Here is a 12,638-nt window from a genome sequence, read left to right as displayed (position 1 = left end):
GACCCTAGCCCAGAGGGTCATCACTGGGGAAGCACCCTCGGCTCTCCCTACTGAAGCCACGTCAGTCCTGTCTCCTGCTATCATCTTGGCCTTGCCCCAGGTTGTGCTTAGAGAAGCTGCAGAACCCCAAATGAGCCAGCCCTAGGTGAGGAGGCCTATGGCACCCCCTGCCATGAATGGGCTCTTGTTGGCCCCACAAGAGATGGTCACTATTGGCAAGCTCAGACACCCATATTTGCATTTTCCAACCAGGCCCCAGCGAACCCCATGCCATCTAGACAGGGTGCAAGATGAAAGATACCCTCCAAGTCTAAGCCTGGGAGGAGCCTGGAACAGCCTAGAGTATATAGCCTCCAGCAGCTGTGGCCAGGAGGCACCAAACTTGGGAGCCCTCAACGAGCCATGGCTGCCTCCACAGGGACCGGCCTACAAAGAGTCAGGACAAGTGACAAGGGTGTCCAGCAGGGAGAGGAACCTATGTACTGGGGACAGATGCAATTCACAGGGAGTCAAGAACCCTGGTCACTGAGACCAGCCAGAGTTCGCCTGCCCTGGGGTAGGGAAGACTCTGAAAGGCACCTGGTGCTCCCACACCTCAGATGCCCCGGGAGCACTGTTGGCAAGGACAGGTTGTGGCACAGAAGACAGGGGACATTCACTGTTTTCTGTGTCTCACACAGCCATGTTCCTCAGGGGCCCAGGAGGTAAGAGCTATCCCTAGGCATGGATGGTCATGTGACTGCTAGGGTTACACACACACACACACACACACACACACACACACAGAGCCCGAGAGTCTCATTCCATCCGCAGAGGCTGTCTACCAGATTCTAGACTGGGGCCTACTCAGTCCTCAGCTTTCTGGACAAAGAGAAGGCAGAATGGGCAGGGAGCCACCCAGCGCAGAGGTCACAGACCCTCTATGGACACAGACACCCACATAAGGGCTGCCGACACAGCCCCAACTCAGTGTCATGTCCCATGCCCACCCAGCCCCCTCGCTGTGCCCAAGGGCTGGGCGGACAGAATCCTGCATGTAGCCGCAGCAGTGTTAGACACAGGGGCTCCCACCACCGAGACCAAGGGCCCCGAATGGGACGTACGAGTGGCCAGTGGCCGGGATGAAGTAGAGGCAGCAGTGGACGCGCGTGTCAGGGATGCGCTTCTTCCTGTTGATGTTGACCTCCTCCTGCAGGTATTTCTCATACTGGTCATTGATGAACTTCATAATAGGCTGCCAGCTGCATGGAGATCCGGGTTAGCTGAGCCAGTGCCCATGCGGGGGCGTGTCCTCTCTAAGCCCCCAAAGACCCCACCCACAGCTGGCTTGACACCCATCTGACTTCACACAGGAACCGTTGGCTGTTGCGAAGAGAAGCCAGCCTTATCTTAGACTGTTCTGCCCAAACTCCCCATGCTGATCTTTGTCCTGGGGTGGGAGGGTGTGATTCCCAGGTGACCCCATTTTGATCTGGAATGTTAGACCCTAAAGGTGTGGCTTTAGGGTTTGGAGCGATCTTATCTGGGTGTCTGAGCACAAGTGGTATCTGGGATCCTGAAGCTCCAGGAGCTTTTCCACCTGAAGGAAGGTTCTTCGAGGTCACCTACCAGTTTTCATTGTTGATGTGGTCTCCGAAGCCTGGCGTGTCAATCACCGTCAGCTTCATCCGGACCCCCTTCTCCTCAATATCTGCATAAACCACAGCACCCTACGTCAGAGGAATCACCCAAGCCCTCAGGTTGCCTGACCAGCCTTGGGTGTCCCAGGATGGGCTATGATGGCAGCCGAGGTTATACCAGGGAGAAACCGACCTCTAGTAAAGAAGTCTGGATGGTGCCTCAGCCTGGTGGGGCCCAGACTGTTCCTACTCAGAGTCTCAATGTTCCCAGAGGGGGCAAGGTGACATCTCTAGTGGGACACCCTTGACCCTACACTCTGGGAAAAGTGGGTTCATACACCCAGTCTCAGCCCCCACTTCCATGGAACTGACCGTGGGTAATGGACTTGATTTCGATCGTCTTGGGGATGCGTTCCTCTGAAGTGGGCTGCACGGACTTCCGGCTGATCTTGGACTTGAAGAGGGTGTTGATTAAGGTGGACTTCCCAAGGCCACTCTGCCCTGGGGAGAGAAGGAGAGGCCGGTTGGCGGGCTCTCCAAGAGCATAGCTCATGGCTATGTTCCACTGAGACCCCTGGCCTCACAACATCCTTAGATAGCCCCACCTGGGCCGTCACCTCCTCAGTAGAAGTCCAGGGTTGAGTTTAAACCCACAGTGTGGGGCTCTGGGCCCTGGTTTAACTTGGCCCAACTCCGTCCTGGTCCTAGAGAAGCCACCCAAAGCAGGAAGAGACACCAAGACAGAAGAAGCTGACAGCCCCAAAGACAGGTGTAGGTTGTCTGTGAACCAGGGCAGAGGAGACACACATAGACACAGTTCCCCAGACAGACAGATGCCCTGCCATGGGAGAACCACCAGACTCTACTCGGTTTAGGACGTCAGCCTATGGGAGGTTTTTACCCAGATGCCACCCTGGCATCTGCCCTGTTCTGAGCAAAGCCCTCTTCTAAGAATGAAAAACCGGACCATAGGCCAGGTGTGGTAGTGCATGTCTTTAACCCCAGGACTCGAGAGGCAAAGACAGGTAAGATCTCTGTGAGTTCTCATGTGTGGGGTCCGAGGGACTTCTGAGCTTGCTGGACACAACCCACTCAGGTGGCACTAATTGTCCACCTACCACTGGTGACTTCGAGCTCTCCAAGGCCACAGGAGAAAGAAGATGGCTACCACACCCCACTTCCTGGGTGGAAGTTTAGATGAACCTCCAGGAAGCCTCTAGCCAGGCCTGGACATGAGAGCTGAGTCCCACTCCGGCCCAGAGGCCAGGGCTTGGGCAATAACTAGCGAACACTCAACACAACTCAGATGTGGATGCCATTGTTACTGGTCACAGAAGGCTTACAACTCACGGAGATCTGCCTGTTTCTGCCTCCCAAGTGCTAGGATTAAAGTCATGGGCTACCCCCACCCAGCTGGGAACACAGTTTGAGAGCTGCAGGGCCTCGAATGGCAAGATGGGCTCGTGGCGGGCAGAGGGCCTGTGACACTCACCGACCACCATGATGTTGAACTCGAAGCCCTGTTTCATGGCCTTCCTGCGCATCTGCTCCAGGATAGAGTCGATCCCCACGTAGCCGAAGTCCACGGGCGCCTTCTCATTCCGGGACACGGGCGCTTGCTTGAGCATGGCATCTCTAGGGCTGTCAGCCATGTCGCCAACACAGCTGGGAGCCACCTCGGAGCCTGCAGAGGGAAAAAGTCATTAGAATGGGACGTGCAGGCAGGAGGGGGAAACCAAGGCTGCCTAGCTTAGCAACTTGCACAAGAAAGTCCTGTGGGACACCTCAGAAGTGAAGTCCCCTGTACAGTTCCATTCAATAGGCCATCACCCCTCAGCCACCTGTCCCTCGGGGCTATCTCTGCTAGCTTTGCCAACAGGGCGCTCTCTGCACACCCTTCACGCCTGCTCAGATGGCCTGCAGTACCTGTGCAACCCAGAGTCCTTCCCAGTCCAGCAGGTGACCACAAGCTGGTCATGGGAGGGGTGGTCTGATCTTTATCTGCCTTTTCCAGAACTGACACACCCTCACTGGGGAGTGTCTCTACTCCCAAGCACCTGACCGATACAGTCCTGAAGCAGGACAGGCTGGACACCAAGTGCCCCTCACTCTCAGGTAAAGGTCAGTTTGGTTAGGAGGTCTGTGGATTAACTGAAAACCCCAGCTTCCTTCAGCAGGTCAGCATGGTCGGAGCCCAGGCCTGGGGGACAATTCAGACAGTGGCCCCTGGAGACCCTAGGTGTGCCCACCCAGCAAGGACGTGCAAGGCCGGTTCACCCAGGTCTGGCTGAACAAGAGGCTTATAGTACACCGAACTGCTATGCTGAGAGAATCCTTCAGGTGCCGCTCGGAACCACAACCACCCGGGTGGCTGTGGGGCTGCCGAGGTGTGGATGTTGCATTGTTGAAAAAGTCTTTTTTTTTTTTTTTTTTTTTGATTTTCGAGACAGGGTTTCTCTGTAGCTTTTGGTTCCTGTCCTGGAACTACCTCTTGTAGACCAGGCTGGCCTCGAACTCACAGAGTTCCACCTGCCTCTGCCTCCCGAGTGCTGGGATTAACGGCGTGCGCCACCACCGCCCGGCCTGAAAAAGTCTTAAAGTCACCTCTTGCACGGAAAATGTCAGCACTCTCAACTTAAGACCCCTTGGTCCAGTCCCCCAAACATGGACAACATAGACGAGACACCAGCTGCTCCCAAGTCCCCTTCCCTTCTCCAACCAAGTCGGTTTTTTTTTTCCATTCTGTGTTGTGCCCTGCCCCACCTCCAGGGAAGGGTTCCCCAACTCTGACCCTGGGTCGCACTGCCTGGAAAGAGGAACTCAATGCATAAGCACACATCTTTCCTCAGAAGTGAGGGGCAACCAAAGGTGCTTGCTGGGGACATGAGCTCAGGAGGCACTCCCCGTCCCCTGCCACCTCCCAGGGGAGCTCTCCTCTCAAGTGAGCAGGCCCAGGAAGCAGCAGGAAGGCGGGCCAGTAAGTACCACACAGACTTGTGCAGGCCTTGGTTACACTGTCCCTCCACCTCCAGGGGAAACACTAAACTCAAGCTGACTTGACACCTACATCCTCAGCGAACTCAGCCCTGGCCATCTCTGGACTTATGGCTTTTCTCTCCATTCTATTGGCGTGGCCACCAGGAGCGAAGCCGGGCTCCCCAAGCTTGAGTGGCAGGAAGGACAGGAGAAGGCTTGTAAAGCCAGCTCCAGGAAGGAGGCACAGGACCACCCCAAAGGCAGTGGCTCTACTGCATCAATCGCTTCCTGTTTCTCTGCCTCCATAGGGTTCAGTCACCTCATTTCCTGGCATTGGGGGGCGGGAGGCACTAAACAAGAGAATCTTGTAAACACACCAGGAGCTTCCAGAGAGTCCACATGTGTGTGTCCCCAAACAATGACACAGGCAGGCCCTAGGGGCTAGTGCCTCCCATCAGAAGCATCCCCAGTGCAGGTCAGGGCCATAGTCCTTTCTCCCCAAGGCTTCCAGAGTGCCGGCTCCCCACTCAGAAACACTCTTTTCGGTTTCTAGCATCTTTAAATAAACAAAGACGGCACAACATCTGGCCCCAGAACCTGTGGCTTTGGGGCCGCTTCCTGGAGAAGGACAAGGGGCCCTGCTTTGCCGGGCAGCGGTTCAGGCCTCCTCCACGTGACTGAAAATTGCTTCCATCTGTCTGAGACCCACTTCGCCCTGCCCCCACCTCTCTCCTGAGCGGTGAGAGGAGGAAGGGCTGTCCCCCAACCCTCTCTAATCACATCCAGGCAAGGAAGGCTTGCCTCAGCCCCAGGTGGCCCTTCTACATACACCAAGGTTCATAGCAGAAACTCAAACCAAACTAAACACTCAGCCTGCCAGGGGCCCTGCTTGAGAAATAATAAGAACACAGTAGAGCCCCAGCCTCCCCCAGGGCTCTGGAAGCTCTTCTGGCAAACCCCTGTGACCCTTCCCACTGGGGGAGCCTCCCTATCCACCTGCCTGCCTGATTGGGAGGTAGACCCTCCACCTAGGCAGGGTTGCCTTTGTGATCCCAGCCCTAGGTCTTCAGGACTGTGAGTGGCTGGAGCCCTTCGCAGACCCAATGTCATATCATCACCCATATCACCAGACGCGTCCTGAACCTGCACAGCCCAAGGCGCAGCAGCTCCTGACCACTTCCGCCTTTAGAACAACGTGCGGTAAAATTTAGCATTTTAGCACAGGTCATGAGGGTTGGGCTTCGTACCTTGTAAGGACTCCACACTGCCCTGACCAGTCTCCTACCAGTCTCGGGCAATGTTCATTCTGTCTAAGATCCTTGGATAAGCAGGGGTGGATGATCTCTGACTTTTGGCCTGTTTCATCCAGAGCAGTGTCCTTAAGGTTCATCCATGCTATAGAATGGCCCTTTAAAGGCCGACGATATTCCTTTAATGAACATTTAGTCTTTTTTTAAAAAAAACTCAATTCATATGATTTTAATTTTTAAGACACTTATTTTTAATTATATGTATGCATGTGTGTCTGTGTATGGGTATGTGTGCCTGAGTACAGGAGCCAAAAGAAGGCCAGAGGAGGACATCAGATCCCCGCTGGCAGCTGTGAGATGCCAGATGTGATGTTGGACTCAGTCCTCTGGAAGAGCAGCATGTGCGCTCTCAACTGCTGAGCCGTCTCTAGGCTCAGCACAGGGAGTCTTTTATCTATAGGCATTTGAGTGATTGTTTCTGGCTGGCTGGTGTGAATACCATGGTGTGAACACGGGTATGCAGGCGCTGTTGCGAGCTTAGGCTGGCTCTCCCCTTCTCCCCACACCTCTTCCCCTTGGGCCCTCTCTTATACACAGTCTGCCTTCAGATTCACCGATTCCCCTGCCTCGTGCTCCTGAATAGTGTGATTCAGGCATAAATCACCATGCCCAGCGAGACGGATTTGGACAGACACTTGAATGTGAGCTGTTCTATTTTGAATTTTGAGGAACCAGAGAATGCATCCACGTGACTTCCAAGCACTGGAGACTGAGCTGGTGCAGGAAGGCTGCACTGTAAGACTCTATTGTACCTGGTTTCGGTTTTAAACCCCCAAACGTTCCCGGCAAGAGTGCGAGGCAGCTCGGAACCCCCACCTCACAGAGGGGACAGCGCTATGCACTGACCCTTTTCTGAAACACCTCTGGATGTCCAGATGAACAAGTAAGACCTTTGCTGAACTTCTCCCTCCAAGAACCTCCCCCGTGCCTCACCTGGGTATGGACAGTGAGTCCTCTGACACCTTCCCACTTCAACCACCCAAGGCCACAGCCTGCTCAGGGGGCATCCTCACACCAGCAGGGGTGAAGGCACCCGCCACCAACCCCCATGAGCCATCTCTGCAACTCACAAGGCAGAGAACTGGCTCTCTGAACTCGACATGAGCGCTGTGGAATGGGTGCATGCACAAGCAGACGCAGACACGCACACACAGAGACAGACGACAGACAGAGTGCTAAACTGTTCACAGATGCAACACACAATGGCGTGGCAGGCGTATCTGAGGGAACACCGCTCATCCACAAGGAGGGGTAAAGTTATGAATGAAAAATACCATACTGAGGGGCTGGAAAGACGGCTCAGAGGTTAAGAGCACTGATTGTTCTTCCAGAAGTCCTGAGTTCAATTCCCAACAACCACAGTGACTCACAACCATTTGTAATGAGATCTGTTGTTTTCTTCTGGCCGGCAGGCAGAAATGTGGGCAGAACACTGTATACATAACAAATAATAAATAAATCTTTAAAAGAAAGAAAAAAAGAAAATACCATACTGAGCTACAGAACAGATACTCCAAGGCATGAATGACTACAGGAAGCCCTCAGAAGAGGCAAATCCGCAGGGGCAGTGGAAGAGGAGATTATTTAATGAGTGGAGTTTCCATTCACAGTGATAAAACTGCACTGGAATTAGACAGAGGCAGTGGTTACATGACGTCATGAGTAAACACCCCTGGAAGTGTTTGCTCTTCATGGTTGGGGCGAGGGAATGAGGGAAGGGGGGCGGGCACCAGGCAGGTGTTTATAGCACAGCTGGACAAAGGGTCCAGCCAGGCCACCGGCCAGCGCACAAGCTCAGGATGCCTGAGTCCCAGATGCTGACACTCAAGCTGAGGCCCTTTGGCAGATGCTAACAGGCAATGTCCTGAGCAAGTGGCCTGTCATCTCCCAGCCAAGGGTGTTCCTGAGGGGGTGGCCAGCTACCTTTGGGAGACTGACAGTGTCTCTGTGGGTCCCACTGTGCACACAGGTCCCATCTACCCCCTCCTGCCCCAGACACCTGCGGGGAGCCCCGCGTTTTCTCCAGTTGATGGTAGGTACAACTGGGCCCCAAGACACCACCATCTGCAGACAGACTTATCCACTGAGTAACAAATTCTCCCCCACCCCAGGCCCTGCCAAAGAGGACAGGATTATGTCACCCTTCACACTTACTGGGACAGGGCCATGGGCCACCGATCTTTGGGAGGGGCTCCCAGAAAGGATGGGCCATGGCTGACCTTGACCCGCTTGGCCACAAGAATGAAGGCCCAGGCCAACAGGCTTGTAAGGACAGACAGGAACCAACACCCAGGAGCCACCCATCTGGCTTCATCCTTCCTGCTGGCCTCGCTGGTCAGTATTCCAGAACTGTCCACTCCCTAACTGAACCTTTGCCTCCCTGGCCAAATGTGAGAACCGCTATGCTGGGCAGGAGCATCTGTGTGGTGCCAGGGACAGCCCAGCCACTCTCGCCCTCCCAGGACAAAGCTCTCAGAAAGTCAGTGTCATTCCATTATCTTGTGTCAGCACAAGCCATGCCCAGCTCTTAAGAGCCAATACTGTTGTCCTCACACACCTTGTTCAAGCCCTACTCCTGTGGCTCAGCAGAAAACAGCGCTAACCTGTGCCTAGCATCAGGCATGACCAGCAGGGCCTACTGAGTACCGAGACACCAGTCCTTGCTCCATCTGCTAGCCTCCCAGGCCTCTGGGGTGAGAAGAATCCGCACCCATCGCCAAAATGTCAAGACCAACCTGGACTTGTGGTATATGAACACCCCTAAATATACCACATGCTCTCTGGGTGGATGTTCTGCCTCAGGTCTCAGTGTTGTTGGGGTCTCGAGCTCAGCCCCTCTCTGGGCCCCAGAGGCTGAAGGCAGAGCCCAGGATTGCCAGAACCTCCCACCCAGCTGGCTGGACAGGTCTCTCGGGGTAATGTCACTTTAATTCAGTAGTCTGAGAAAACACACCCCAGGGCCAAAGGGATGAACGTGTTCTTCAACACCAACTACTCTAGGCCCCAAATAGGGCTCCTGACTCCAGGGTTCTCCTGGCCTAAGAGATCATACATCCAGAACAAACAGGCCAAACCAAAACTCTCTATAGGACCCACACCTGGAGCAGACATCAAAGTGTCCATTTAGGGCGTAACTCCACTCCAGGAGACCCACAAAGGCTCAGAGGTAACTGTGCCAGGTGTGCGGAAGTGCAGAGAGAGGAATGAGCCAGCTCAGAAAAAAAAAGGTGAGGGGGAAATAGCCACACGGTGGGAACCTGGCACATGCAGAGGTGGGGGTCTCTAGAGCAGGAATTGCCCTGGAGAGTCAGCTACCAACAGTCATGACAAGCGTGACTCCATCTCCTCAGAGACCAGGACCACGACACCGAGTCATTCAGCAAATACATACCAAGGACTTAGGAAATACATACCTAAAGCACTAGGAAGAAGGTGAAAGGTCAGGCTTGGGCAGTGGGTGGAGGGAGCTTTACCGGCAAAGGCTCTAGATGGAGCCAGGACAACCTCCACAGATAATAGCTCAGCGGTACAGGAATTTATGTCACACAAGGTGAAGACGCAGGGGCTGGGAGATGACTCAACGGGTAAGAGCACTTGCTATGGAGTGACAAGGATCTGAGTTCAAGCCCCCAGCACTCATGTAAAAGTCATGCATGACTCTACGTGCCAGAGATGGAGGCCGTGGAGACAAGGCAGCCCAGAAACCAGCTGGGGCCCAGAAACCAGCTGGCCGGCCAACCGAATTGAACTGACAGAGTTTCAGGATCACTGAAAGACCTTGTCACAAAAATCAGACAGGAAGATGCCGATGTGCTCCTCTGGTTTCCACATGCATGTACATCTGTACACACATACACGCACACAGACACGGACACACACACGAACAGACACTTTAGGGAACACATGCATGTACATCTGTACACAACACACACGGACACTTTAGGGAACACATGCATGTACATCTGTACACAACACACACGGACACACACAGAGACATGGACACTTTAGGGAATACATGCATGTACATATGTACACACACAGAGACACGGACACTTTAGGGAACACATGCATGTACATCTGTACACGCACACACACACGGGCAGAGACACGGACACTTTAGGGAACAGAAAAATACTTAGGCTCATAGACCCAACTTAAGAGATAACTTGTAAGCCTCACATGGTGGTACATGTCTGTAAAACCAGACACGAAGACGAAATTGAGAGTTCGAGGGTAGCTCGGCTACGAGTGAGTTCAGAGCCAGCCTGAGCTACATCACGAGGCTGTGTCTCAAGAACACCTGGGGCTAGCAGGGCACTAGCTTTGCACACCCAGGGCCCGGGGCTGCATCCTCAGAAGTAGGGGGTAGGGTGGGGGTGGAGGACATAGAGGGCGGGGCGGGGTACAGGCAGGCTGGGCTGAGTAAAGGCCCATTGCCTGAGTTATCTCAAGCTTCCAACGTTTTATACACACAGAGACCATCTGGGTCAGCGGGTCCCGTGGCTGGAGAGGAAGGTGAATGAAGAAGAAACAGAGAGCTAAGGAACATGGGAGGAAAATCGGAGGAATCCGTGTAAGGAGAAGGTGGGCTGATCCTCCTCCTAGAGAGGGCAGGCTTCACTGGGCTGTCCCCACACCGGGCTGTCTCCCTGAGAACTGTGTCTTTTCCCATCTTCTCAAGGCTGCCTTGCACTGCGCCCTGTCCCTGCTGACTCCCTGGAGCACCCTGCACAGCTCATAAATGTCACAGGCGGCTTCCTGTCTTGTTCCAAGGATGGAAACACCGCATACAAATGATCGAATTTTGCAAATTCATGTGCCCGGTTTCAAAGGCCGGATTTTTAAAAAGCAAATGGCTCATCTAATTTGATAAGTAAGTCAAAATCGAATTACACTTCACACTTTGTTTGGGGCAGGAAGTGTCTCCTTGGAGTCTGGTTAAGAACATGAATGCCAGAAATATGAGACTCCTCCCCCTGCCCCCTCCCACCAGACCCCACTTGGAAACTCAACACAACTCCTTGGCCTCTGCAGAGCGAGGGCTGGGCAGAGGGAGAGCTTCCCACCTCTCCCAGCTGGAGGGCCTTTCCCAGTCCAAGTTCCAAGAGGGGACTTAACACTGCCCTGATGTGGTTTCCGCAAGCTGTTCTCTGCTGGGAGATGCCCGTGACCTTGCGACCAGTGAGGGCCTGGGAGGGACAGAGAGGCTCGCCTCAGTCCCACCGGCTCCTCTTTCATTCAATGGGGACAGGGTGGGGAGGTGTGGAGAGGCAGAGGCCCTAGGCATCCCAAAGATGGAAGTAGGGTCCCCCCACTTTGGCTGCCAGCCAAGCTCCCCTCCCCCAACCTCCCCTCTATTGTGGGGAGGACTCTCAAGAAGTCCTGTATTTCTGCCAACGTGGTTTCAATTGGCCCCAATCCACAGAGGCGAACTTGGACCAAGTCCAGGGGCGCCCCACCCCCTCTGAGGAGGCCTCTTCTGGTCTTCCTTTTCAATTTCTCACTAGGCAGGGCCTATTGAGACATCAATCTTAGCTCAGGGCAGGCTCCAACCTGCAAGCCCTCCTCATTCATTTCCTCAAAAGCCATTGCAGACTTCCACCACCACACCAAGGCCCCTGCGGAGCCCCCAGGTTCCTGGGTCGGAGGGAGGGCCCTCCTTCTGGCCCCATTCCCGCAGTAGTCTGCCAAAGGGCAGAATCAGGAAGGCGGCCCTGACTCTGCTCGCCCCCAGGAACCCCTAACTGCAACAGCTGCACCCAAAGATCCGGCCCTACCCGGGACCCCACTGAAATGTCCTTCTGGCTGCTGGACCACAGATGCCCTTTGCTCTTGGCAAATGTCGACGGAGAAAGAAGGGGGTGGAAGAGAGCACCCTCGATCACCCCCGCCCCGCCACGGACTGGTGGACACTGGCCATTTATTACAAGAATTTCCTCTTATCAGTGATGTCCCCCAAGGGGAGAGGGGACAGAACTGCTTCCCTACCCTTTGACCCCTCTCCTATCAGCAGGCTGTCAGCTGTTGATATACACCAGAGCTTGGGGGGTGTGAAACATGGGCAAAGGCTCCCCCAATTTATGAAGTCACTTGAAATAACAACAAGCAGACAAAGTCCCCCTGCCAGAAATCCTGTGGACAAAGGCCTCACCCCAGAGATACCAAGTAGGTCCCATCTGTGCAGGTCTGCTGAGAACGATGAAGGCTTCCTGATGTCTGGCTCACCCTCGGAGGGGGGAAGGGACTAAAGACAGAGTCTTAAGGGCCAGGTAGAAAGAAGCTAGTCCGGTATGGTGCAAGGTAGCCTGACCACGGGACCCCTTAAAGAAGAAACCTCTGACTCTCCAAGAAGGCAGGAGAACACAGAGATGAGTGGCTCCCAGCTGTGGCCCCAGATCCCTGTCTTAGGGAGGCTCTAACACTCAGGAATTCCAGCCACTAGTCTGGGGACCTGCAGACCTCTGTACATGATCCCTGTGTCTCAGCTTAGAAGGTGGCCCACCCAACTGTGTCTGCCTCAGGGAGGACTTTCAGATGCCTAAAAGTCTTCTCTGAGGAGAGTCAATGGACTGAATGGGGCAAATGCATCATGACAGCCTATGACAGTACCCAAAAGGACAAGCCAGCAGTGTCAAATACTACCTGAACTGAGGATAAGGACTGGTGGATGGATGGGTGGATGGGTGGATAGATGGATGGATGGATGGATAGGTGGATAGGTAGGTGGGTGGGT

At 54.3% G+C, this 12,638-nt stretch overlaps 1 protein-coding gene across 8 annotated transcripts in view; it reads right to left on the bottom strand.

The window, feature by feature from the left end:
• Septin9 (septin 9) overlaps window positions 1-12,638 on the bottom strand; it is a 163,488-nt gene that overhangs the window by 7,927 nt on the left and 142,923 nt on the right. For all 8 annotated transcript variants that reach the window (XM_075990207.1, XM_075990208.1, XM_075990209.1 and 5 more), the window contains 4 exons: window positions 3,112-3,303; window positions 1,992-2,120; window positions 1,609-1,690; window positions 1,104-1,241 (listed from right to left, as the gene is read on the bottom strand). In XM_075990207.1, the coding sequence (XP_075846322.1) occupies window positions 1,104-1,241; window positions 1,609-1,690; window positions 1,992-2,120; window positions 3,112-3,303 (541 nt within the window). The remainder of the gene's footprint in view (window positions 1-1,103; window positions 1,242-1,608; window positions 1,691-1,991; window positions 2,121-3,111; window positions 3,304-12,638) is intronic.

The sequence above is a fragment of the Microtus pennsylvanicus genome, chromosome 11, assembly GCF_037038515.1.
Source record: "Microtus pennsylvanicus isolate mMicPen1 chromosome 11, mMicPen1.hap1, whole genome shotgun sequence".
NCBI classification, from domain to species: domain Eukaryota; kingdom Metazoa; phylum Chordata; class Mammalia; order Rodentia; family Cricetidae; genus Microtus; species Microtus pennsylvanicus.
The sequence above is the reverse complement of the archived record's forward strand: the minus strand, read 5'-3'. Positions and strand labels throughout refer to the sequence as shown.